Source organism: Pezoporus wallicus, unplaced genomic scaffold (genome assembly GCF_028554395.1).
Source record: "Pezoporus wallicus isolate ANWC-B61680 ecotype Strahan unplaced genomic scaffold, APGP_CSIRO_Pwel_v1 scaffold_3294, whole genome shotgun sequence".
In the NCBI taxonomy this organism is placed as follows: domain Eukaryota; kingdom Metazoa; phylum Chordata; class Aves; order Psittaciformes; family Psittacidae; genus Pezoporus; species Pezoporus wallicus.
In genome coordinates, this window is record NW_026635478.1 from 16,064,366 (window position 1) to 16,088,299 (window position 23,934).

At 44.3% G+C, this 23,934-nt stretch overlaps 1 protein-coding gene across 3 annotated transcripts in view; it reads right to left on the reverse strand.

Annotated features, from left to right (window-relative positions):
* The window catches only part of GRIN2B (glutamate ionotropic receptor NMDA type subunit 2B), a 215,337-nt gene that overhangs the window by 68,913 nt on the left and 122,490 nt on the right, over nt 1-23,934 (reverse strand). For all 3 annotated transcript variants that reach the window (XM_057430360.1, XM_057430364.1, XM_057430374.1), the window contains one exon: nt 8,424-8,538. In XM_057430360.1, coding sequence (XP_057286343.1) covers nt 8,424-8,538 — 115 coding nt within the window. The remainder of the gene's footprint in view (nt 1-8,423; nt 8,539-23,934) is intronic.

Below are 23,934 nucleotides of genomic sequence, written 5' to 3' on the forward strand. Positions count from 1 at the left end.
TCAACATGCTAGGATAACACATTGCCACAATCAACGAAATGTTCATAGTTATAGAATCATAGAATCATAGAATGGGTAGGGTTGGAAAGGACCTTAAGGTGATCTAGTTCCAACCCCCCTGCCATGGGCAGGGACACCTCACACTAAACCATGTCACCCAAGGCTCTGTCCAACCTGGCCTTGAACATGCCAGAGATGGAGCATTCACAGCTTCCTTGGGCAACCCATTCCAGTGCCTCACCACCCTCACAGTAAAGAACTTGTTCCTTATACCCAATCTAAACTTCCCCTGTTTAAGTCTGAACCCATTACCCCTTGCGCTACCACTACAGTCCCTGACGAAGAGTCCATCTCTGGCATCCAAATGGAAGGACCACAGACACAGCTACACAAACCTCAAAATTGATGAGAAGGAGGGCTTTCGACCAGAAGTGATATGACTCTGGCACTAGCACACCAACCCTGCACTGAGAGCTGTTGCTGCATTGCTAGACATAGCCTTACCACAGGATTTTTGGATCCTCTGTAAAGTTAGGATTATCCCCTTGGATATTAAGAAGACTGAAAATTTTACAGCAGCACTGGGTATCTTTAAGTTGTTTCACTTCAGCCACAGCTCTCCAAGCACACAAAAGCACCTTTATTGCTTTTCCCCCATCTGCCCTTCACACTCCCAGTGAGGCCCCCATAAGCATGCACAAAGCCAGCTATAATCCTCTGCTGCCTATCAAAGCCTTAACAAGTTAGGCAGTTGGTGTGTAAAGCCTGCTGCCTACCATGCTGACTAATGTTGTCTGATTGTTCTCTTGTACTCCCCCGTTGGTCCATCTGTACCCATCTGCTGCCTTTTGTCTTCTAATTAAAGTGTAACCACTCTGGGGTAGAAGCCACCTTTCTGGTTAGCATTCACATGGCTCCCTTCAGACCAGAGTCCCAAGTCCATAAGTGGGTACTGGGAACAGCAATGGTGATGCACAAGAGGTGACTGCAGCAAGAAGGAACAGTGACACCCCTCACTATGTGGCATGGACAAGTCAGATGGAAGAAAGACCCAGACTACAACCCTTATCTAGAACTTGACCAAGGCAAGAGCAGTCTTCTCCCATGGCTGAAAGGTGTTATCACAGTACACTGGGTACAGTCCTTAGGATGAGTCAGGTTGGCAACCCCATTAAAGGTCAGATGGCTGCTATCACTGTCATCAGCTACACCAGCATGAAAAAGGTAGGAGGCAGCCTGAACTTAATAAAGTTCTCTAGATTTTCCAATACTTGATTTGCATTAGAGGACAAGGTCTCTCCAAGAAGCTGTTATTTTTTCAATGTAAGAATTCCCTCTGGTAGCCAAGGAGTAGGGCCTGGTGGAAAAGAGCCAGAATATTTTTCTGCAGGCTCATGAATCATGCAAATACACTCCAAAATTCAATCAAAGAAAGTCAGGAATCACTTCAGAAAAAGGCAAAGAAATCAAACAGCTTATACTGACATAATATATAATGGTTAGGAGGAGACACCCAACTAGTGCTCTCTTTGGCCAAAGAGATGGACTGGTACATTACTGCAGGATGCAGTAACCTAATCTGATGGTCTGATACTATCTGTCTGCAAAGATACATCAGCATGTCCCCAAGGCTTTTTCTCAACAATTGTTCCATTTATCGCCTAATAAGGAAAGCTTTGTGTGGCACTTGCATCTGTCCTTCTCCTTAGGAGTCAGTGTAAGATTAACATGGCCAGAATTAGCCATAAATACATACAGTTACATGTCGGACAAATGTGAGAAGCCAGGCCAAATCCTGGCAGTCGGTGCAGCATAGGTGCAGAATAAAGCCATCTGGTTGTCTGATTGAATCAGGGTCATCAAGAGACCCATCAGATGTGACCTAGATCAGGTATCTAAGGGACACTCACTTGTGAGTGGGCTATCCATAAAATATGTATTCTTTGATGCATGACTTCTGTCTAATGAGAAACAAGAGATTCAGCAAATTACAGTCTCTTAGAGAAGTGTCCAGAAAGAACACTTTACAAACAAGGGGGGAAATGCACGTACAGACTCCCATTCTAATTTCAGCTATATGTGCTTAAATCCAGAACAGTCCATCTGCCCTAAGTGAAGCTATATCCTTCTGAAAACTGGTTCTATGGGAACAGAATCAGTCACTAGCTCTGAGTAGGTTTAAATAAACTCCTATGCCATTTCTCCTCAGGGACAATGAGTCATAAATCCCCATGTACACAGGGAAATTAGCAAAACAAGACTGATTGGCAAAAACAATCCGATCTTGTCTCACTGTAAAAGGAGTCGGTGGGATAAAGAAACATTTCCTCTCTGAAGTCCCTGAACATGCTGGCAAGATACCAGAACTCCACATGGAGAACAGAACCTGACCAAAGGCAGTAACTTCTACCCCAGAAACGCAAGCATACCTGTGCATGCACGTATAAGTGATCAGAAAGGCTTGCTCAGGTGGGCACCAGACAACACAAGAAGAAAAATGTCATCTTTCCAAAGCCAGGGGAAAGCCTTCAAAAAAGGTGCTTGGATTTGTACAGCTGCAGACTTTACCTCAATACCCTACATTCTTGTTCTCTTCTTTTTAAAAAGTCTCCTTCAGAAAATGAAATTAAAAAAAAATTTAAAACCTTCCACCTGCTAGGCAGTATAACAGGTACATGATTCATATTGGCTCTTCATGGAGTGGCCACTACCACACAGAGTGTGATTAGATTTTCAGGTTTTTTTCCTTCCTTTCCTTTTATTTCTGCCACTGGGACATTGAAGCACACAAAGAAAGGACAGTGAATACTTCTTTTAATGCATAGAAAGACTTGAGACCAGGTTTGAAAGCTGTGTCATCATTGAAAGCTACAGACTCTTCAGTGTCTCTGTGGCATTCATCAGCCTTCCAAAGCTGGAGACTGCAGGGGGTGACAAGTCCCTCCATAAGGACTTTTTGTTTGCAGCCATCCACAATAGCCTTCATTCGCCAACTGCCTGCTCATACAAAAGGTACATGGTAGAAACTTGCAGAAATTATGTCCTCACTGGGCCAGGCTTGAAGTTTTTGCTGATCAGCTTGTCCATAACCCAGTTTTTCTTTTCTATCAAGTAAGTGGTCTCTTGTGAAACACTTCGGGTTCAACTTGTTCATCTAATCACAGAAGTGTAGGCTGGCAGAGAACCACGAGAGATCACTTACTGCATCCACCAGCTCTGAGGCAGGACAAGATAGATTTAGACCCAGTGCTGTTGGATATTTTTCTATGTATCCTCCAACAAATGAGCCTCACTAGCAAATGAGCCTCATCATGTCTCACCATGCTAACGGTTATACATCTCCTTACATATCTAACTGAAATCTTTCTGGTTGAAAATTTAGCAAGATGTCTTCTCCTTTCTGCTTACTGTGGACATGAAAAGCAACTGACCATAATGTCCTTTTTTTCAACAATGATTTAGGCGTCCAAAGATTTACCTTGTTCCCCTTCCTCTTTTATTTTTTTTTTTCTTGCTAAACAAAACTTCTTTTTCTATTTTTATTTTCTAAACTCTTCTTTCCTTTCTCTAGCTCTCTCCCACATCCTGAGGGAACATTTCCAAATAGTGGATGGGCATAACACAGTTCTGTCCCAAGCAGGGGACAGGGTCACACAAGTTGCAAACACACCTTTTATGGACTATGATTGAGGCTGAACGTATCACTTGAAGTGCCATGTGAAAGAGAGCCGTGGGACCGTTTTTCACCCTGTTGCAGTGTTAGGAAGTACTGGAAGTGTATAGTCACCAAGGCAGCTGACAGCATGTCACAGCAAATGGCCCCATTCTCAGGGAACACTAACGTGGGCAATGGTGTAAAGGACCAGACTAAGAGCAGCCTGTCGGTGAATTTGTAATCATGGCCACACTGATGGCTAAAGGAAGCAGAACAGATGCTGCTAATTGATTTTCAAGAGTTCAAAAGTCAAATGCTCATAATTATAGGAGCAGCAGCAGGCAAACATTTCATCTGCTGATGGGGGTGAGAGTTGATAGGGGCAGAGGATTAGCACATGCAGCAGGAAGAATGAATCTTTCAGCATAAGTTTTCCATCTGTCCTCCTCTAAGATGACTTGTAGTGACACCCTGACCAAACCCATCATCTGGAGCTTTGCTTGTCCAGCCAGGAGCAGGAGTTCCTGGAGCTTGCATGGTAAAAGATACCCCAGGGAGACTGCAAATCAAAGGCTCTATGGGGTGGCACAAGAGGTTGCTGTCATGAGCTACATGTAAAGGTGCTCTGAATCCCCAGTGACACACCTAAGGGAAGAGGCAGAGGAACGTCAGTAAAACTGAGAGACTGAAAGCAACCTAGTGATAGAAGTGATGCAAAATTCACTAGAAATTAGAGAAAGAATTCCAAAGAGGTCCTCAGACATAGCAACATTTGAATCATCCCCGTATTTGCTGGGGGAACGTGAGGCAGCAAATAGGAGAATCTGGGAGCTAATAGAACAGGTCCACTGTGCCTTGCCTCAGTAGAGAAGGTGGATGTGAACAAGAACTGGACAGCAGCATTTGCCATCTCTCACAAAGGGATTGTAAAGACATAAATAAGTCTTCATCACGTGTGGGATTATAGGAGAGCAAAGGAGTAAGGCAGCTAGTAAAGTATAAGCTGGGTAAAAACTCTTCCCATACAAAACATTACACCCCACAGACACAAAACCTAGTGTAGTACTGAGTCTCTGGCTCACCCTGCAAGATCTCTGGCCTCAGTTCATCACTCTATTGAGGCAGGGCCTTTCATGGGACATAAGGATGGACTTCCTTTACCACCTCCATCTGCATATCTGCCCCTCTTTGATAAATACAATGGGGGCACCTAAGCACTTTAAATACACCTAGGCTATGTGGCCAGTGAAGCAAAGAGCTCTGCTAAGTAGCTGATTAAAAGGTAGTGAGGGAAGGCATGCAGCCTTTTGCCCCTAAGGAGCAGAGAATAGAAAAGTGAATGAGAAACAGCACAATTGCTTATCACAAGAGGAATCGTTACTCATGGCTACAAGAGCAGAAGAGCTCAGGTTACTGCCCTGTTCCAGAAAGTGGTTGCTCTACATGTTCTTTCATGATTGTTAGCCCAGCAAGGCCTCAGTCTGTCTGAAGGATGCAGGAGGAGATTTATGATCATCAGTCTGGGGACAGCTGTAGCTCTTCTGGAAAATGAATTCCTGTTATGAAATAACTGGTGAGGTTTTGAAGATATTTATGCCCAAACTGGGACAAAAAAAATCGAAATCTAAAAAAAAATCACAGATTGAAATCCTGAAACAGTTCAGTCACTGCATCCTTGCTGCTCAGAAAATGGAAGGCATCACACCTGTTTTAAAGCATTTCTTCATATGTATGTATACCATGAGGCACTTCGCACAATGTATTTTGCTATCTTTCAAGAATCAACTGCTCTAAGCTGTACAGAGCAGCAAATTGTGTTATGAAATCCAGAGGAGACTAATAAAAATGATCAGAAGACTAGAAAACATGACCTACCAGGAGAGACTGAACAAGTTCTTGATTCATCTACAGCAGAAATGACTGGGAGACAACATGACAGAAGCTTTCAAACATACATAGGGAAGATAAAAAGAGGAAGAGAATCAACAATTCTCTATGTCCACTAGAGAGATGCCAAGTAGTAATGGGCTTAAACTGCAATCAGGGAAATCTAAGATAGACAGTAGAAAAACTTTGCAGGAGAAAGAAGCCATGGAACAGATTGCCTCAGGATTTGATGGAGTTTTTAGCATCGAAGGGCTCTCAGAACAGGTGAGACAAACATCTATCAGGAATAATTTCAGTCTAGTTGATCCCTCCTTTGGGCACAGGGAGGGACAAAACGACCTCTTGATGTTCCTTCCAGGCACGGCATCCGATTATGGATAAAAGTGTGAAGCGATGTAGTTAAAGACTCAGCTATAGTGAATGCACACAGGTGGACTGAATCGGTGTTTCCTGTGCAGCCTTTCACCTACCATCTCCTGCTGTCTGAGTGTCTGACTTAGGAACTCTCTTGTGCTTTGCACAGTTTCTTCTGTGTATTGACTAGAAGTTGCCAGGACAAAGCACCCTGCTAATTCAGCAAAAATTAGTGAGAATTTGGATGATTTTACACTGCAAAGCAATGCACTTACAAAGGTATTGGGAATGTGTGTTAATACTACATGAATAATTTCTAGCTTGTACTGGGGCAGTGCCTGGGAGCAGATGTTAAGGGCTGGGACATTGGCTCATAACGCCACTTCAGACTAAGAGCCTGACTCTCTGCAAACACAGAACAAAATGATGATATTTGCAAACACAGAACAAAATGATGATCTTTGCCACACAGTTCTGTTTCACCCTTATATTTTAATATTCGCATTTTTGCTGAATGGAGAAAAAAAAAGAAGGAAAAGTATGAGCTGCTGAGTTTGAAAGGTATTTGGCTGTGATTAGAGTATGTTGGAGATGATTTCTGTGTTTTCCACAACTTGCCAGGGTAAAATTCAAACAGCTCAGAGTTTGATTATAATAATCTGATCTTCCAACTCAAGGTAAAACATTTCTGTTCAGGAAATACTATGGGATTTTCATACCACTAATACTGTTGTTCACCATAGTCTCATTTCAGTCCAGCTCCTATGAAATGAAGAGCTGTTCTGGTTTAATGGATGCCAAGTAGTCCCCACAGACAGCAAGGCTGAGGCAGGTTCCAGGTCTAGCCCCAACATTCCAGCTCACCAGCATCTTTTCCACTAATTGGTTCATCTGAGAGACCACAGATACACTATCAGAGACTGAACAACTGCTTTTACCACTCATGGAAACTCCTGAGCCCTCACTGAGGCTCACAGGCAGGGTAAAAACAGGACTGCATTTATCTTTGCCTCCCCAGAGCCTGCAAAACATTCCAGCAACAAATTCCCCACAACTATCCATGCTAATAATCCCTAGCAGGACTTAATGCTGCTACTGCCTCTTTTTGCTGCTCAGATAATGGAATTTTCCTCTGTGAGAACAAATTTGGTGACAGCTAGGAACAAATCCTCCTGGACTTTGCCTGGAGAGCTTCAGTGAGGTTGCATGATGGACAGAGCCTAACACGAGGTCTCTGCAGTGTGAGCTTTGCCTGCCCACCCTCTCTGCAATATCCCACCAGCCTGCCTCCAAGCACGTCCAAGAGTTGTCCACAAGTGCTGATGCCACACCATATGTTCCTTCACACTCCTGTCCCACTGAGACGTCTGCTGACTCTCGTAGACCATACACTCTCATCTGGTCTGCACAGAAGCAAGACTGTGAGGTACACAGTTCTTCCTGCAAACCAGGAAGAAGATGGGACCTTTCACCCTCTCCCCGCTTCTACAATTACTGGGAGACCTTAGTGCATGCCAGCTGCTAAACCGATTGCTTTTCTGCCTCCTTCAAAAGTTGTTCCAGCCCTCTTCTGAATCCACTTCTGACAACTCTTTATTTCATTCTTATTTCCCCATTAATTTCTTCTTGGCTTTTGCCGTGCAGGCTACTTGCAAGTCCATGCATAGAACAAGCAGCCAAGGAGAGGTTTGCTGTGGCTGATGGGGCAAAGAGGCATTTTTCTAAGCCATACACATGATCACATTCAGACCAAGCTCTTCATAGGTATTGAGAGAATTGAGAATTCTGCTGAATTCTCCTTGCTTTCACTCTGACTTCTCACCCCAATCACTTTTTTTGTATCTTATTTTCTTAGCCCTCAAACTACCCCCTCTACTTCAATTCAAACCCTTTGGGAGTGCTTGTTCTGAGCCTGGACCACTGACATTTACGTGGGAGGTGAAATGAACCAAAGCATTACATTAACACAAAAATCCACACCATTTCTAAAACGGTGCATTGGGTTACATGCAAATTATTCAAAAATATGCAAATTTGCATCTTTGAACAACTCGATATGATCTCACATACACATCCTACTTAATGCACCATCCTATTGCAAATGACACCGGCCAGATATATCAGGCAATGAAGTTAACACTGGCATATATTACTAAGTGTAGCTGTAGCTCAGTCACAGTCATTTAGCACACAACTTCACTGCCTCCAAGCCACACAGCAAAATATTTTCTACCTCTGCCATTGAAACCCATGGCAGAGAGGTCTCTTCTCTGAAAGGCAGGAAAACTTACATTCAGAGGTTACAGAAAGGAAGCTGATGAATTTTTTATGCACGCTAATGGAAGAATGTAATGGCATCCTGCATGGAGAAGACAGCAGCCTGGGTATTGGAGATACCAGTGGTCCAGGATGCAAGGAGATTGCCAGCCCTTGATAAGAGGTACAGAAAGGTGGGGGGCATTATTTGCCTGGACCCTTCCTCCATTCTCCCCCCAACACAGTTTGAGAATTACCAAACATGTCCTACCCTCTCCCACTTCCTCTCCTTGGTCAGAAGGATGATCACCAGCTTGGGATGCATCTGGTATCCGTCCTCACTGAATGATAAATTCCTGCCTTCAAAGGTGACATTGATCAGGTACCTGCAGGAGAAAGAAAAGAGCAAGAACATTAATGCTTGGAAGTTGAATCCAAAATGAGAGTCTGCCTCCCTCCTGCATTTTACATAGGGCATGTAGGAGCACAGTGCAAAAAATGGAAAATCTAAAAGGAAGGGAGTGGGAGAAACAAGACAATTACTTCAGGAATTGGGACAATCAGACAAGGCAATTGCCCCAGTTCTGTGACTGGGATAGGTAAGCCATGTCCTACACTGGCTGCTAATGAATTCCTGAAAGCACAACTAAGAGTCACACACATACATGAGGGCAGAGGGATCCATAGAAATCAGCCATGTAAACACACTCCACAGCCTATTTTTTGCTTACTCTCCAACAGGGATTTCACATGTCAGTTGAGGACAGCAATGGCTACAGGTGAAGCAGTGGAGGCAGCCTACCCCAGCCCAAATATCAAGGCAGTGATAAGAAAAGCGGTGGAGAGCAGAAGAAGGAGCAGCACATTGGTGAGAGCTCCATCCCCATCAGATCCTCTGAAGCAGCTTAGAATAGGAACAGTGGATGTTGAGATAGCCCAGTGAAAGACCTTTTCCCTAGGGAAAGAGCCATGCCTTACACCCAGCAAGATCAAACTAAAGGGTGATCAGCCCTGCAAATCCCTGCAGCCAACATTAATGATTCTCTTTGTCTGGAAAGTCACTTCCATGCCAGGCATTCTCCTTTGGGGTATCTCATGTCAGCTGTACAAATGGACTATTAAACAGTCTGGGCTTCAGTCTTATTTGTCCTAAGGCCTCTTCACTCAGCTCTGGCAACACAGAAGACCTTTAAGTGGGCAGATATTACAGCTACACTCATTTCAAAGCCTTGCTGCATCGTGAGAGCATGTTAAAGTGAAGTTGCTGTAAATGAGAATCAGGTCTATTGTTTTCTTAACTGTCAGACCATCCAGAATGACACTGTGGGGAAGAGGGGGAGGCAAATACACATTTCACAGTTCAACATCTCCGTGGCACTCTGACAGCTTCCCCTGTTAATATATTTTACTTCAGTTCACAATCCCATTGCATGAAGTAGATTTTGCCTTTATACACCTTCTCTGGCACCAGTAGCATCACTGTGAGAGGCAGAGATGATCAAGCTGCCTGCAGGGCTAGCCCCAGGACTCTGCCCTCCCCTGCTTTGCTCAGTTCTCCTATAAATTACACAATCAACATTTCCATTACAGACATGAGAGGTTCTTTTGCTCTATTACACCATGAAACCAGGAAACATTTCATGATATTCAGCTTCACTTTGTCTCTTCTGAATTCAATTTGAACCAATTTCAAGAAAAAAAAAAACAAAAAACAACAAAAAAAAACAAAACAAACAAACTGTTCTTTCGGTCAGTTCACACTTTCCCACTATGTGCCCACAGGAAACACCCAGATAATCCAAAGAAAGCATTGGTAGCAGGGGAGCTTCTTCAAACAGGTAAAAATGCAGGTCATGATTTTAGCTTCTTCCTTTTCCCAAACTTTTTTGTCCTAACTCCATTAATCAATCAAACTCATCTACTAGTCCTCATTACCAATGTAATCATCAATTATGCTTATTTCTAAAGGAAATTCCATACTTGGTCCATGTGACCTCCAAGGAACGTGCACAGCTTAAGAAGCACAGCCATAAGGGAGCCCAGCATGAAAAGTTTGCAACAAGACCATTTTCAAAGCCAGACTATTAGTTATTTTCCAAAAGCCAGACCCATTCAGCACCCAAATACCAAGAGAACCCCATTCCATGTCAAGGCCAAACATGCTTTTTTCTGGCATTTCTTTCCTGGTCATTTGCGTTGCTCTGCTATTGAGCAATGCCAGGCACAGACCATCGCCAGGCATGTGCAGCCTACCAGACTTAGGTAAAGCTCTGGTGATGGGAAAGACCTTCTAGTGGACCAAGATTACAACTACGTCCACTTCATGGCTTCTCTGCATTGGCCACCAGAGTAAAGACAAAGTAAGGCTCCAAGAAGATGAGGATGCCATTAGCCTGATGGGAGTTGCAGTTTTATATGTCACCAGTTAGAAAGCAGAGCCAATATCTAATTAAGCAAAAAGCAATACTAAAGAGTTCTCAGCCCTCTTTCCCCTACCACTCAAGAATGATGCCACTATGGGAATCTCCCTTGCACAGCCTGACAGGAAGAGTTCACAGAAATCAGCAACAGATATGACACAAGAGGGTGTCATTTCTGTTCATTTTCCACCGGGAAGATTAGAACCACTAATAATAATCCAGGAGGGATCATCAGCAACTCTGATTCTTGGAGCTGCACTGAGATTTACACTTAAAGCAGCACTAAAATCCCTCACTTCGCACCTTAATGACTGAAATGAGTCTCCAAATTTGGCACAATAACTCTTCAGAGGGTTTTCTCTCAAACCCGTTAGCAACACGCTTACAAAAGTTTGCAGGAGTGCAGAAGCAGGGGCTCTCCCCCGCCAGCTTTCTCTGCACTCCTGCTTGCTGGATCCAGTCACCTACACAGAGACGCAGGTTGAGAGCAGCACACAGGGAGCTGCAGGGCTTGCTTGGGTACACTCATGCTTGGGACACCTGCATGAGAAAACATCAGGGCTTGAAGGACTCTCTGGCAGGCCAAGTCAGCGGTGTGCTGCAAGGCAGCCACACTCGAGTGGCTCTGCCCTCCATCATTACTGCAGCAAGAGCCATTCCCTTCGGAAGCAGCACTGCCCTGCTTCAGCAGCACTACCGCTGCTTGCACTGGCCAGGGGGATGTATTTCCTCCCTACAGACCACACACACACCTTAGTCCCCAGTCAGGTGGCTGGGAGACTCCCTGGCGTGTCTGAACTGAGCCACTAGCTGCAACAGGGGCACAATGAGAGGGCAGTAGGCTATGCATGCAGGTGAGGTAACCCAACATCAAACTGTGTCTGCAAAGGGCTTATTCCATGATTTTTCAGACTCCAAGACAGAAAGAGAAATGGGACATGATGAGGCAGACACAAGCAATTTAATTTGCTAGAAACACCTTTCAGCAAACAATTTTTCTTATGTGAGCATTTTTGTAGCTGCTAAGTGCAAGCATGGAAAGGGTGAGATGAAGCGGCCACAGTGCCCAAACTCAGCCGGATGGGAGCAAAACACCCATGACACTGCGGAAACAGGCTGACATTGTGAGCCCCTTGGTGTGGACTAGCAGGCAGGAGCAAAGAAGGAAGGGATTTGCCCTTGGGCACAAAGCAAATCAGACTCCGGGGGACCCAACTCCCCATCCTGTGCTCTGACCATTAGGCAACATCACCTTCCCTAAATGTGAGGCTGTCAGCCCTGCATTCTAATGGAGAATGTTTCAAAGACTGGTTGGAATAGGAAATAGAGCATTAAAACCACATCAGATGGCCAATTTAGGATCAGCAGAGAGATTATGAACTTTTAAATGGTTTCATCTAGTGATGGAGAAAGCCTGGAGAGGCAAATGTGCCAGGCAGACACATTTCTTCCTCTCTTGGAGGAAGACAGGGAGGGTGTTAACCAATTTTTTCTCTGCCCCAGCTAGCTCTGAAGGAGATGGATTTGAAATCAGCACTAACCACTCCTACACCTGCCTTGCTGGAAACGCCTCCTCCTGACAGGGTGGGCAAATTTGGATATTCCCATCACAATTCCTGCCTCATATATGAGCGTGTGTGCATACACACACTCCCCTGTACCCAGTCAGTGCTTGTTACATGCCAATGAGACAAGCAGTCTGCCTGAAATGGCATGATTATCCTAACATCGACCACTTCCTTGAATAAGACAGGCCATATGAATAAAACAGCCTCTCCACTGTCAGCACTGGGGAGTTGTCTCAGCAGTCCAGTATGTGAGGGAAAAGCATGGTGTAGGTGGATGGAGAGGAAAGAAATGCTATGAGATAACTCTGCCAGGGAGGATTTGCAGGGTAAAAGGCAGGTGGAGGGCAATGCAGGATGGGGATGCAGACGATCATCAGCTTTTTTGGAAACTATAGCACAAAACACTGAAGCCAAACATAAGGGCAGTGAATTGAAGGCAGCAAAAGGCCTTTACCACATACAATCTGCATGGTGAAATAGCCTTCTTCTTTCCCCTAGAGAACATTAAAAGCCCACCAACCAGAGGTATGAGGGACAGACATAGCTGCCTGCCCAGACCCACTTAATGCCCAGGAAAGGAGCAAAGACAAGCACACTACTACTTTTCAGCACAAGTGCCCACAGCTCCAAACCATGTTCCTTCACTGAGCGTCAGCAAGACCTACCCAGCCTGGGCTGATGCAAACAGCCTTGGCAAAGTGCATCAGTCCTGCTCTGCAGCAGGTCCTGTCTGCCCCTCAGGCCTGGTCCTGGACAAGGATGGACAGACAGAAAGGTGGATGGACTCAAAGGGCAGCGAAAAGGGAGTTTAGGACCAGTGTATTTACCTACAAATGGTGATTCTGACCATCAAGTGGCAAACGATTGAAAAATGAAGATTTAACTAGCACTAACTATGCTGTTAATAGCTTCTGCCTCAGTCTGAGAAACTGAAATAGTGTAGATTTTGATGAGCACTTTTCTGAGAAAACTGAAACTGATCCCTTCAGCTTGTGATTTAAACCTCCGTTCTCCAAAAGCACAGAAAACTTAAAATAATACAGATATTTTCTCTCCATACCATTGCTCGACATGTGAGAGACATGGCTGTGTGAGAGATAGCCAATACATGCACAACAGCCATCCAGACTCAGCTGTGAGTGCATGAGGTCTCTTGAGATAATGCAGTCTCCTAGGGATATCAAGCCCAATTGTTCACCCTCAGAAAGGTGAGAATGGGCTCCACCTGGGCCTTTGAACAACTTTCCCCATGGCTAGTACTGACCCTGGCTGAGACTTCCAGAGGCTCCCCCATCGCTCACAACCTTGCACTGCCCCAGCCTCCTGCACTGTCTCACACTGCTGTGGTGCCAGTGGCTTGGGAAGATGTGAAAGGCAGGCACATCTGGCTGTGTCTGTGTAACATCTGCCTAGTGTCAGGTACAATTTACAGAGGAAAGATTTCACACAAAGGGCACCAGTGCAACTGATTTTACATAACAAGGGGCATGGACTCTGTTCTTTCTGCTATTATGAAGAACAAAACCAAAACAAGATAGGAAAAAAATAGAAGCAAACATTGAACATTGACTAGGAAAATTAAATCTTAGAGGAACAGTATCTCACTCTTCTTCATTTGCTCTTTTCTCTCTCACTATCAGTATTACCGATGAATGTGGGGAGATGCAGAGCAATAAAGAAAGCAAATACAGAAAAGAGATCAGCCAAATTCCAGACTGTGCAGGCATCCTGCGCCAGAAAATTGTCCAGGCTACAGCCATTTTGTGCTACTGGGAACCAACCTGACTAGCAGGCTTAGAGAGAAATGCTCAGAGCTCAAAATTGTTTTCATTAACCAAAGAGGTTTGGATAGCATCTAGGTTAGGAAATATCCCTCAGGCTACAAGATAACAGAGATACAAGATATTAATTTGGTTATCCCTACTGTCCACACCTTTTTAAAAGATAAGATGGCAGATACTGGGCTGGAATAAATCAGTGATATTCAGCGGACTTCCATGTAGTGATACTGTTTGGTCTGCTGAGATTCTGGCCCTTCAAGATGAATTTTCTTCGTGTTTGATCCTGACCTCTGAAATAACCATTTCTGGTGGAAGACAAATTTCTACTGATATGTCCTTGCTGTTTCTCTATCATATTCGGAAAGGCTGTTTTCAAAACAATATACATGTGTTCTGAGACTTCCAAGTGACAGCTCCCATATACAGTGAAAGGATGAATCTTTTCCATCACTCCCTCTCCTAATAATAATAATAAAAAAAATTGGTACTTTCACTTTATTTCCTATTTCTTCTATTTATCTACCATGAATTTGTCATTTCACAGAGACTGTGATCTGACAGTTCCTGGGGACTGAGGATATATCCATCCTTAGAGTATGTAGGGAGCCAGAGCTGCTTTCCTACACACATTGTTTGATCTTAATGAGACAGGACCATCCCTGAGAATGAGAAGTGAAGCTCACTTTCCACAGCCTGTGCAGTCCCTAGCCTCTCTCCTGAAAATGTAATAGGAAACTGAAGCACTGCAGCATAGGGTTTCGCAGAACAGACAGATGTCCATCAGGAAGTGGACAGAGGGGGGACTCATTGAACGGGATCACCAAACTACCTCTCAGTGAGGAACATGGGGTCAGCTGCAACCCGGGGCAGAAAATATAGTACAGACATATGTCTATCACGAAGCGGACAGAGGAGGGACTCATTGCATAGGATCACTGAATTACCTCACAGTGAGGAACATGGGGTCAGTAGCAATGTGGGACAGAAATTATAGTAATGAGACCTGGGTGAAAGGCTGCTTGTCCGACTGCTTCAGTGAGCTTCAGAATTTCCACAATAACTTTTTCTTTTATGTAGCTAATATCATCTAAGATGTGATCTCCCACTTGCTTTTTGTCCTATGCAGCCACTGCCTTTGATAGAAAAGGAGAAAGAAGTGCTGCCATCCAGGTGCAATGGCATTTTACACTCCTTTTGCCAAGGTGTTGCTGAGAGTCCCAAGGCCAGAATGTGAGAGCTAGGCCACTTGTAGATAACGTAGGTATACATTAGGATGAGGTGACCTGTTTATGAATAAAAAAGGCAAGATGAATCTTCCATTTTGCCCCACCTGCTATTTTGGTCACAGCAATATCTGGAAAACCCAACCAAAGCCAAATTTCTCTCACATATACCATGACTGACCTATTTTCACAAATGCCAGAACCAGGAAAAAATACCTATCAAAGCCACTTTTTAAATGGGAAAGGGGGATAAGAACTTGGCAACAACATTTTCTCATGAGGAGTTCAACATTTTATCCAAAAGAAAAAGAACTGTAAGTTCTGAAAACTGTAATGCCATTGGACAGAAAATGAAGCTTCTGGCATGGTCATGCTCCCACACAGTCCGGTCTGTTGCCACCCTGAAACAGTCCCACAAGCAGCAACAACAACACCTAAACAGGGGAAGGTATATCACTGGAGATCTAGTCTGAGTTTCATGAAGGAGAAACAGGAATACAAAATTCCCATGCTCCTAATCGCTAGGGACAGCACATAGGATTTCCATGTCAAAATATACCATTTTAAATCCAAAATTTATAACTTTTCTTCAAAAATAATCTTCTTCTTTTTTTTTTTTTTCTGGGGAAATGACACAGTCATAAGTAACTTGAGAATATACCTCTACACCTTCTGGCATCATTGGAAATAAAACAGAAACAAGGAGAAGTGTTTTAAGAGCATATTCTGGTTGAAGCTAGAAATACCTATAAATCTCATAAAAAAGCAGTCTATTCTCAGAAAGCCTTTTTTATCCAAAAAGCTTTGATAAAAACAAACACACTTTTGAATTGACTCACCAAACCTTTAAGTAATAGAAAATAGCTAATAGAAAAATAGCTTTAAGGTCAAAATTGTTACAGTGACTGGATAAAATAAAAACTAAATGTTCAGTCCAAAACTGGATCAAGCTTTACCGACTTAATAAATTCCTGCCAATTACTTTTTTAAAGTATTCTTTTTTATTGCTACGTCTTTCCATCCTTCCTCATTCATTAGGAACAGATTACATACCACTTTTCTCCAAAGCAAAACTAGTCTTCAAGGTATTTTTGCCATTTGAAAGAACTAAAAATCTGCTTACATGGGGCAGTAAAAGCACAGAAAATTACATTTGTCAGAGAGCTGACGATGGGTCATAATTATATCTTGGCATCCACCTAACAGGTCAATGATGGAAGCCATACCACCACGAGCAGGAAAATATTGAAAGGTTAAAGAGTGCCCTTCAGATCTGGTTATCTGTCTTAGGGCACAGTCATACAAACATTGGTAGGAGAAGCAGTCACAGAACAGAAGTCAAATCTTCATAGCGGCATAGTCAGGCTCTTCATAGTGGTTTTTCACACAGGATGATGTTTTTCAAGCTCTGTCAATTTGCAGAGCCATAAAAAATATTCCAGTTGAACTACTGTCCCCATACAATGAATTTAATCCCACTGACAACGGCCTTACTTTTCTTAATAATTTTTGAAGGTCCTTTCGAAGTGTCCTATGGACCCACACTGCTGTATACTACAGCTGAAAACAAGTGGCCAAGTAAATGTGCATGTCAATAGCCCCTTTGGTCTTCTGAAGGTGACTGGTGCTGAGAGTCAACCATCAGCGCATCCTGGTATTTACCAGAACTTACTCCAGTTTTTGTCCGGGGAGTCAAGACCAGCAAACAGGTGAGCACATAAATTTTCCTCTAGAGCTTTCAGGACTTTCTTGCTTGCAGCAAACCACTCAAATCTGCCAGAAAGGTCCCTCTCACTACTGCCAGAAGCCAGACAAGGCTAAACTAGCTGGAGAGATTGAAATAAATCCCTTTATTACATTCTCTGAAACAGCAAACTAAACTTTTTTGACCCAGTAAGAAACCACAAGCGATTTGGGGGTTATTCAATGTTTATCAAGTTTTGAAAGCATTTGTAAACACAGTGAATTCACAGTGCTTGCAGGAACAGAGTCATTGCCCACAAGGAGACTCATTCCAAAAAGTGTGACTGGATTTTCCTGGGTCTGTAGCAGTCCAGCCAAGATGGCACCGTATCACTCTCTTCCCTACCACATCTCCAAGGGGGAATCGATTAAAACAAACAAATAATCACTCTTGTCAGCAACCGGGGGGGGGGGGGTCTGGAGGCTGCTCCTCCTTTGTCAGAGGAGCCACTCGCGCTGCTGCTGCTCCCTCTCTCTTCTCCCTCTTTCTCTCCCTCCGTGGGTTGATGTTTCCATGGAAACATATTCTTTAGTGCTGCTGAAATTACATTGAATTTAATGCATTAACCCTTCCTTAGGCTGAGGAAAGTCTCAGAACAATTAAGGTTCTTTTTCATTTTGTTTGTTTCCCTCCCCTTTAAGCTTCCTTGTGATTTTTGTCCTTCCTGCATTAGGAAAACCTCATTCTTACCAAGAAGACCTCCCAGCTAGTGTGTGACAATGGGTAGAGGATGCATCAGCAGTGGTAGTGTCTAATTTAAGATTCCTTTTTTCTTTTTTTTTTTTCTACATGAAATGATTAATGCATTTCTCTCCACATGACACGTGAGCAGGGAAAATGCTGCAGTTGCAAAGAAAGTGAAGAGCAAGATAGGAGAAGCAAGCAAGCCATGAGCTAGCACGTGGAGAACACAGCTTCAGCTAATAGCTAGAGCTGAACCCCTTGTGGCCCTGCACTTCTTCGTTGCAGCTTCTTCATTGCAAAGTGCCAAAATTGCAGACCTCACCACTCCTCCTCAAGCCTGCCTTCTCTTCCTCTTCACAATCACGTCTGTAATTAGCCACCCTTGTCTTCACTTGCAGTTAGCACTCCAAATGCTACTGTAACACTTGCTGCAATCAGTATCCTCCTCACCACCAGCACCCTTCCCTGTACCACCGCTTCTCCACCCAAACTGCCATCTCTGCCGTCCTTCCCATCAGCTCTCTAATAGAGCCAGCGATCACCTTCATCAGTGCTTCCAGTACAGCCATTGCTGGGTCTCTGCTGCCTTCACTGCAGCCAGCTCAACCACACGATCACTGGCATTTTCTGTGTTCCTACTGTGGGCCAGCAAGGCTGTGAAAACCAAGATGCCCCCATCCAGCTGTTCTCAGGACTCCAGGTCCCAGCCCAAAAATTACTTGCAAATCCTCAGCCCCCAGCTTTTTCTTATCCCCACACCTGTCACAGCCATAACATCTTTGTGTTCTTCTCTTTTTCTACTGACATTATCCTTTTTTCAAATACTGGGGAAATATGAAAGGGAAATAAATACCAAGAATCTCCTTCTAGGCTTTTGCCTGGGTTCCTGCACTCAGGCATAAGTCCTCTCTGCCCCAAAGTTCTAAGACTTGGCAGCTTCCAAACCCCTTTTATCACCTCTACCTTCATAGCTACAGGGTCCACATTTCTTTGCTCCATCTATTTTTGGTTTCCCAACACACACTGAGTGCTTCAAGTCTACCTCACCATCCTCAGCTCTTGCCCCAAAAGTCAGTGTGAAACCTCCTGCTTTGAGCTGGGTGTATATGTAGTGCTGTAAGGATGGATCAGTGTGGGAGGAAGATGCTATTCTGAAATGAAAGATAAATATGGATAATAAACTCAACCTAAGTCTTTTCTGCCTGTCTCTAGTGGGTTCCCAATATGGGAGATAGAAATATCATGGGTACATTTTGAACACAGCTGGGAACACTGCCAAAGTCCTACTCAGAGTTCACACATTTACATCATTTATATCACATCCGACTTGTGCCTTGTATTATTAACTTTGTAGAGTGTTTTGTGATGTAGTTTGTAGTCCAGGCTCTGTTAAATAAAGTTACACGCCCTCTTTCTCTTCCTTTTGGTGAAAGGGAGTGATGTCTGGGGCTACACAAGGTCTTGCTAAGCACAAGGAGGGCAACTCTGCCTGCTGTTATGGTCAGCCCACTCCTACATTCTCCACACAGTGCTCTAGAAAACATTTTGGGATCCATCCCTGGGGCTTGAAATGTACAAAAAGAGAGGAAATATTTGCCCTCTCATCACTGGTTCAACTCTTAGACCAGATTGGTAGTGACTGAAGATATTTTCTCTGCTGCTACATGTTCAGGAACCTCTTTGAAACATACAGATGGGGTCAACCTACCAGCTGCCCAACATGGCACTGCAACTACTCATGCTTCTTCCTTAGCAGTGTGAGAGAAGAGGTTGAAGACAGAAGGAGACAAACAACCCAGGGCATGGAACTGAAGAAATTACTTTTGTCTAGAACAGAGTAAAGGAATATCAACAAGGAAAGAGGTAGAGCATTCTGACAGATCAGGCTTTTTGCTTTATGCAGGACAGACCACAGACTGTGGCAGCTGAAAATCCATCACCTTCCAGGAACTGATGCAAAAGACGAAGCGCTACAATGACCCAACACTGTGACTTTATGGTTTTGTAAATCAATAATTTTTCCAACAGCCTGAAAAGACTCCAGGTTATAATCTATCACCTACTCCACATGCCTAATTTGGATGCTGCGACTATTATGACATCTGAGGCTAGGCGAGCAGCAAGTGACTCAGATGCCTGGTACACACAGGACAGCATTGTAACCACAGTGCATAGGTTAGATGCCTGCAGGAGGCTGCCTGAATGTAGTTACTATATAAAAAAGAAACAAAGCTTGCATCCTCAATGTTTGCTAAACAGTAAGAGAAAGAAACAGTCAACTTCAGCCCATGTTGCTGCATCTCCAGTGAAGTAAATGTGCCGTTTTACTCTGCAGCTGTATTTGATCTTTCCTGCTGCTTCTCCAAGAAAAGGTCAGTTTAAAGAAGCCTCGGGTGTGATGCTAACGTCACGTCCGATAAAGGACTCTCAAGAGGTCTGAAATAAGTATAAGGTCCAAATTTGGGATATGTTATTTTAATCCTTCCCTTTCTCCCTCCTGAAGTCGGAGTGGGAAATCTCCCAAGAATATTCCTTTGCTCAGGAGACTTCCAGGACTTCTTGAACCTAGAAATACTGTGAATAAGGTTTTCTAAGGTGCATTTGAGGATCCCAGGCCACAGTGTCCACTGCAGGAAGCCTGAACATAGCACAGGTGGAAACAGCAAGCATGCTGGGAGCAAGACCAGAATATTTCCATGGACAGTGCAGCTGAGGGTCAATTCCCACTTCTATTGCCACACCACAGCTCCCTCCAGTTCAGCCAGCTCTGCTACCCAGCAAACTTATCAGAGTAACCTAGCACTTTGCAGAGATACCTAGGCAAGTTTACTTAATTTGAGCAGAAACTTATTTCACCTTTCATTGTTGCTTAAGCTAACAGACTATAAATATAACCCCCAAACCTCACACACAAGTACAGATAGAGTGTGGACATAACGTGAAAGCCTGGGAATTAGCATGAACACCAGATGGGATAATGTGAGCTCTAGTTCTGGTTTTATTCAGTACATTTGGCTGCAACATTCCCTCACAGCTCTTGCAGAGCACATATTGTGGCAGTGTATGAGTTGTCTGCACCCTTTTCTGCTGCTAACAGTCACTGTGATCACTTCCGAAAAAGCAGCCTCCAGAGGAGGCACCTTTCAGAATCTCTCACTCCTCCTTTTTCTTCAACATGTCTTGGGTGCTTAAACATCACTGATTCAGACTCCAGACACCTAACTACATGGTTCCTTCCAAACACCTATTGTAACCTCCAGCATCATATAAGCACTTCTCAAAGCCACAACCCCTACTGGGTGCCCATCAGCTGCAGCTCCTCTGCATCTTCCCTCTACCATCCTTTCAGGAGGACATCTGAGTCCACAACAGAGACTGCCCAGGGACAAGATTTCAAAGAGGCAGGTGAAACCTCCTCTACCCACACATTAAACTGAAAAGCAAACTTTTAACAACCAAAAAGAAGCCAAAAAAAAAAAAAGAGGGAGGTGTCTTACATTCTTTGTGGATTATGACTTTTCCATGGCAACAGGCTTGAGAAACAGGAGGGCTGGTGAGGCGGGTTGAGCAGAGGAAGGGAAAGGAAGGCAGGACTTGAGGAAGGAGCCAGCAGAAGTGGTACATTGCCATAGAAACCATCATGCATTGGCAGCCAACTGCCAAAGTCAGTCAGGATCTCAGAAATGGGCTTGGAGGGAGGCCTGGGAGGAGCTGGGGGGAGAGGAAGCCTCACCTGGCCAGCCCAAGAGTACCCTACCCCTGCGAGCCCCAGTCCCACTCCTCTCACACTTCCCTGCCAGCCATGCCATCCCGGGTGTCCTTGCCTCCACCAGACAGAGCCAAATTTAGCACAGCTGAAGAGTGGGAAGAAATACGTATCAGCAAACGAAACAACTGGGGTGGGCAGGAAGGAGCGAGGCAGAGAGGGATAATTTTCCTAATAGCCTTTGGTTTGCTTTCCACCTTTCTGGATCGATTTGGACCACACAGATATATTTGTTTTCACACCCCAGATGGCTGTAGAGAAAGGATGACACTCCTAATCACTGAAATCATGATGGAAATGTTACTTCCCTGCAAACTTAACTACTGAGACAAGAAGAAGGGCTGTGTCTGACTAGAAGTTGCCGTGTCCATGTTTGCACAGGGCCACATCCCTTTCAGCTGTGTCTATCCCGCTCAGTACAGCAAGTGTCCCAATCCATCTCTATGACAGATGTCACCATGTTATGGCCAAGTGAAAAATTAGAGGAGATTCTGCAAATGGAAACGAAGCACATTGTGAAAATGAGTCAATACTGTCTTCTAACCCTTTTCTGTGTCACTAGAAGGGCAGGAAGCTCAGTGAAATGAACGATCAGCCATTCGCACCCCTGTGCACACTGTATTTCATCAGAAGACTTTTGCTGCCATAGGAAGCAGTCAAAGACAGATTTCGGAGAAAGAACTTAATAAAGGGCTGGCAACTTCTGTGAGCCCTTGCTAGTATTTATAGTTGTACCCCTAGGATGGTAAGGGATGGATGAGTCGTTTCAGGCTGCAGACGGCTGCAGACAGCAGGAAGGAATTGACTCCTACTCCAACCACACAACTGGCTAAGCAAATTGTGGAGGAAGATTCCCTTCTCCTGAAGCATCTGTTATCACCCATCTGATTGCACAATGAATCAGTAGTATGAGGACAGGCTGCTGTGAAGGTGGGGGAAGAGGGAGAGAAAGATTGCATATCAGACGGTTACAAAGCAAGGAGATGCCAGTTTCTGCTTTTTCACAGGAAAGGACATGAACCAAACAGAAAAGGTCTGGGTTTTATATTTTTAAGCTATATGTTTGGGCTATTGCTGATATTATAGCACCAAATAAGTAGCTTAACTTTCAATGCAACAGTAGCCTGGTTTTCCCACACATCTTTCCGAGCAGGGGATCCCAAAGTGCTCTGCACACTGACCATTCGTATCTCTAAATCCTCTGCACTGATGAAATAAAGCAGCCAGCCTTTACTGACAGTGCTCCAGCAGAAGCAAAATCCTTACTCCTGTGCTCCATGCACAGAGCCCAACCACAACTCTGCTCAACCACCATCTACATTGATCTGCTTGACCACCATCTCCACTGCTCTGCTTAGTATGAAGATTGCAGCCCAATCCCAGGCCACCAGAGCACTTCTAAGATATTCTCACCACTGGGCAGAATTTTCCCCAACTTTCCTGATGAGGGAAGAGCAGCTAACTAAGCTCCATAACTTCCAAGGTGTCTGATACAAAGCTACCACAATGATGCTTTCATGAGCTCAGCACAAGGGTGAAAATTGTCAATATTGGCCCAGGATCCTACCTGGACTGTTGCAGGGACCTGAAATCGGTCTGCATTTTGGAGGAAGATAAAGGAAATGATAATAATGACCTGTTATTGACTTAAGCATTAAATTGGTCAATGTGGAAAAGAGTCAGCATGGGGTTAGTTTTTTTCACATGAACTTTGCTTGGGCAGCAATCAATAAATCAAAGCCAAGTAGTGCTGGTTTCCAGATCTGACAAGAAGCTCAACATGACCCAGCAGTGGGCACTTGCAGTCAAAAAAGCCAATCATATTCTGGGCTGCGTCAAAAGAAGCATGGCTAGCAGGTCAAGGGAGGGGATTCTGCCCCTCTAGTCCACTCTTGTGAGACCCCACCTGGAGTGCTGCATTCAGCTCCAGGGACCCCAGCACAAGAGGGACATGCATGTGTTGGAGTGGGTCCAGAGGAGGCCATGAAGATATCCATAAGGATGGAGCACCTCTGCTGTGAATACAGGCTGAGAGAGGTGGGCTTGTTCAGCCTGGAGAAGGCTCTGGGGATGCATTATAGCAACCTTCCAATACCTAAAAAAGGCCTACAAGAAATCTGGAGAGGGATTTTTTACATGGGCATGTAGTGATAGGGCAAGGGAGAATGCCTTCAAACTGAAAGATGGGAGATGTAGATTAGATATTAGGAAGAAAATCTTTACTGTGGAGGTGGTGAGGCCCTGGCACAGGTTGCCCAGAGAAGGTGTGGCTGCACTATCCCTGGAAGTGTTCAAGGCCAGGTTGGATGGGGCTTAGAGCAACCTGGTTTAGTGGAAAGTGTCCCTGGCCATGGCAGGGGGTTGGGAACTACATCATCTTTAAGGTCCCTTTCAATCAAACCGTTCTGTGATTCTATGATTCAATGACCTATATTGAGAAGATCCTGGTAAGCCTATTCACATGGACCAGCTCCAAACAGGTGAACTCACAAGGGATATTTCTATTCAGGCTTTGCCTCTTCAAAATCTTGAAGGTGATAAGTGTTATTCTGTAGGCCAACATGAAGAATGATACTTGGAAAAGGTAATAAGCCCA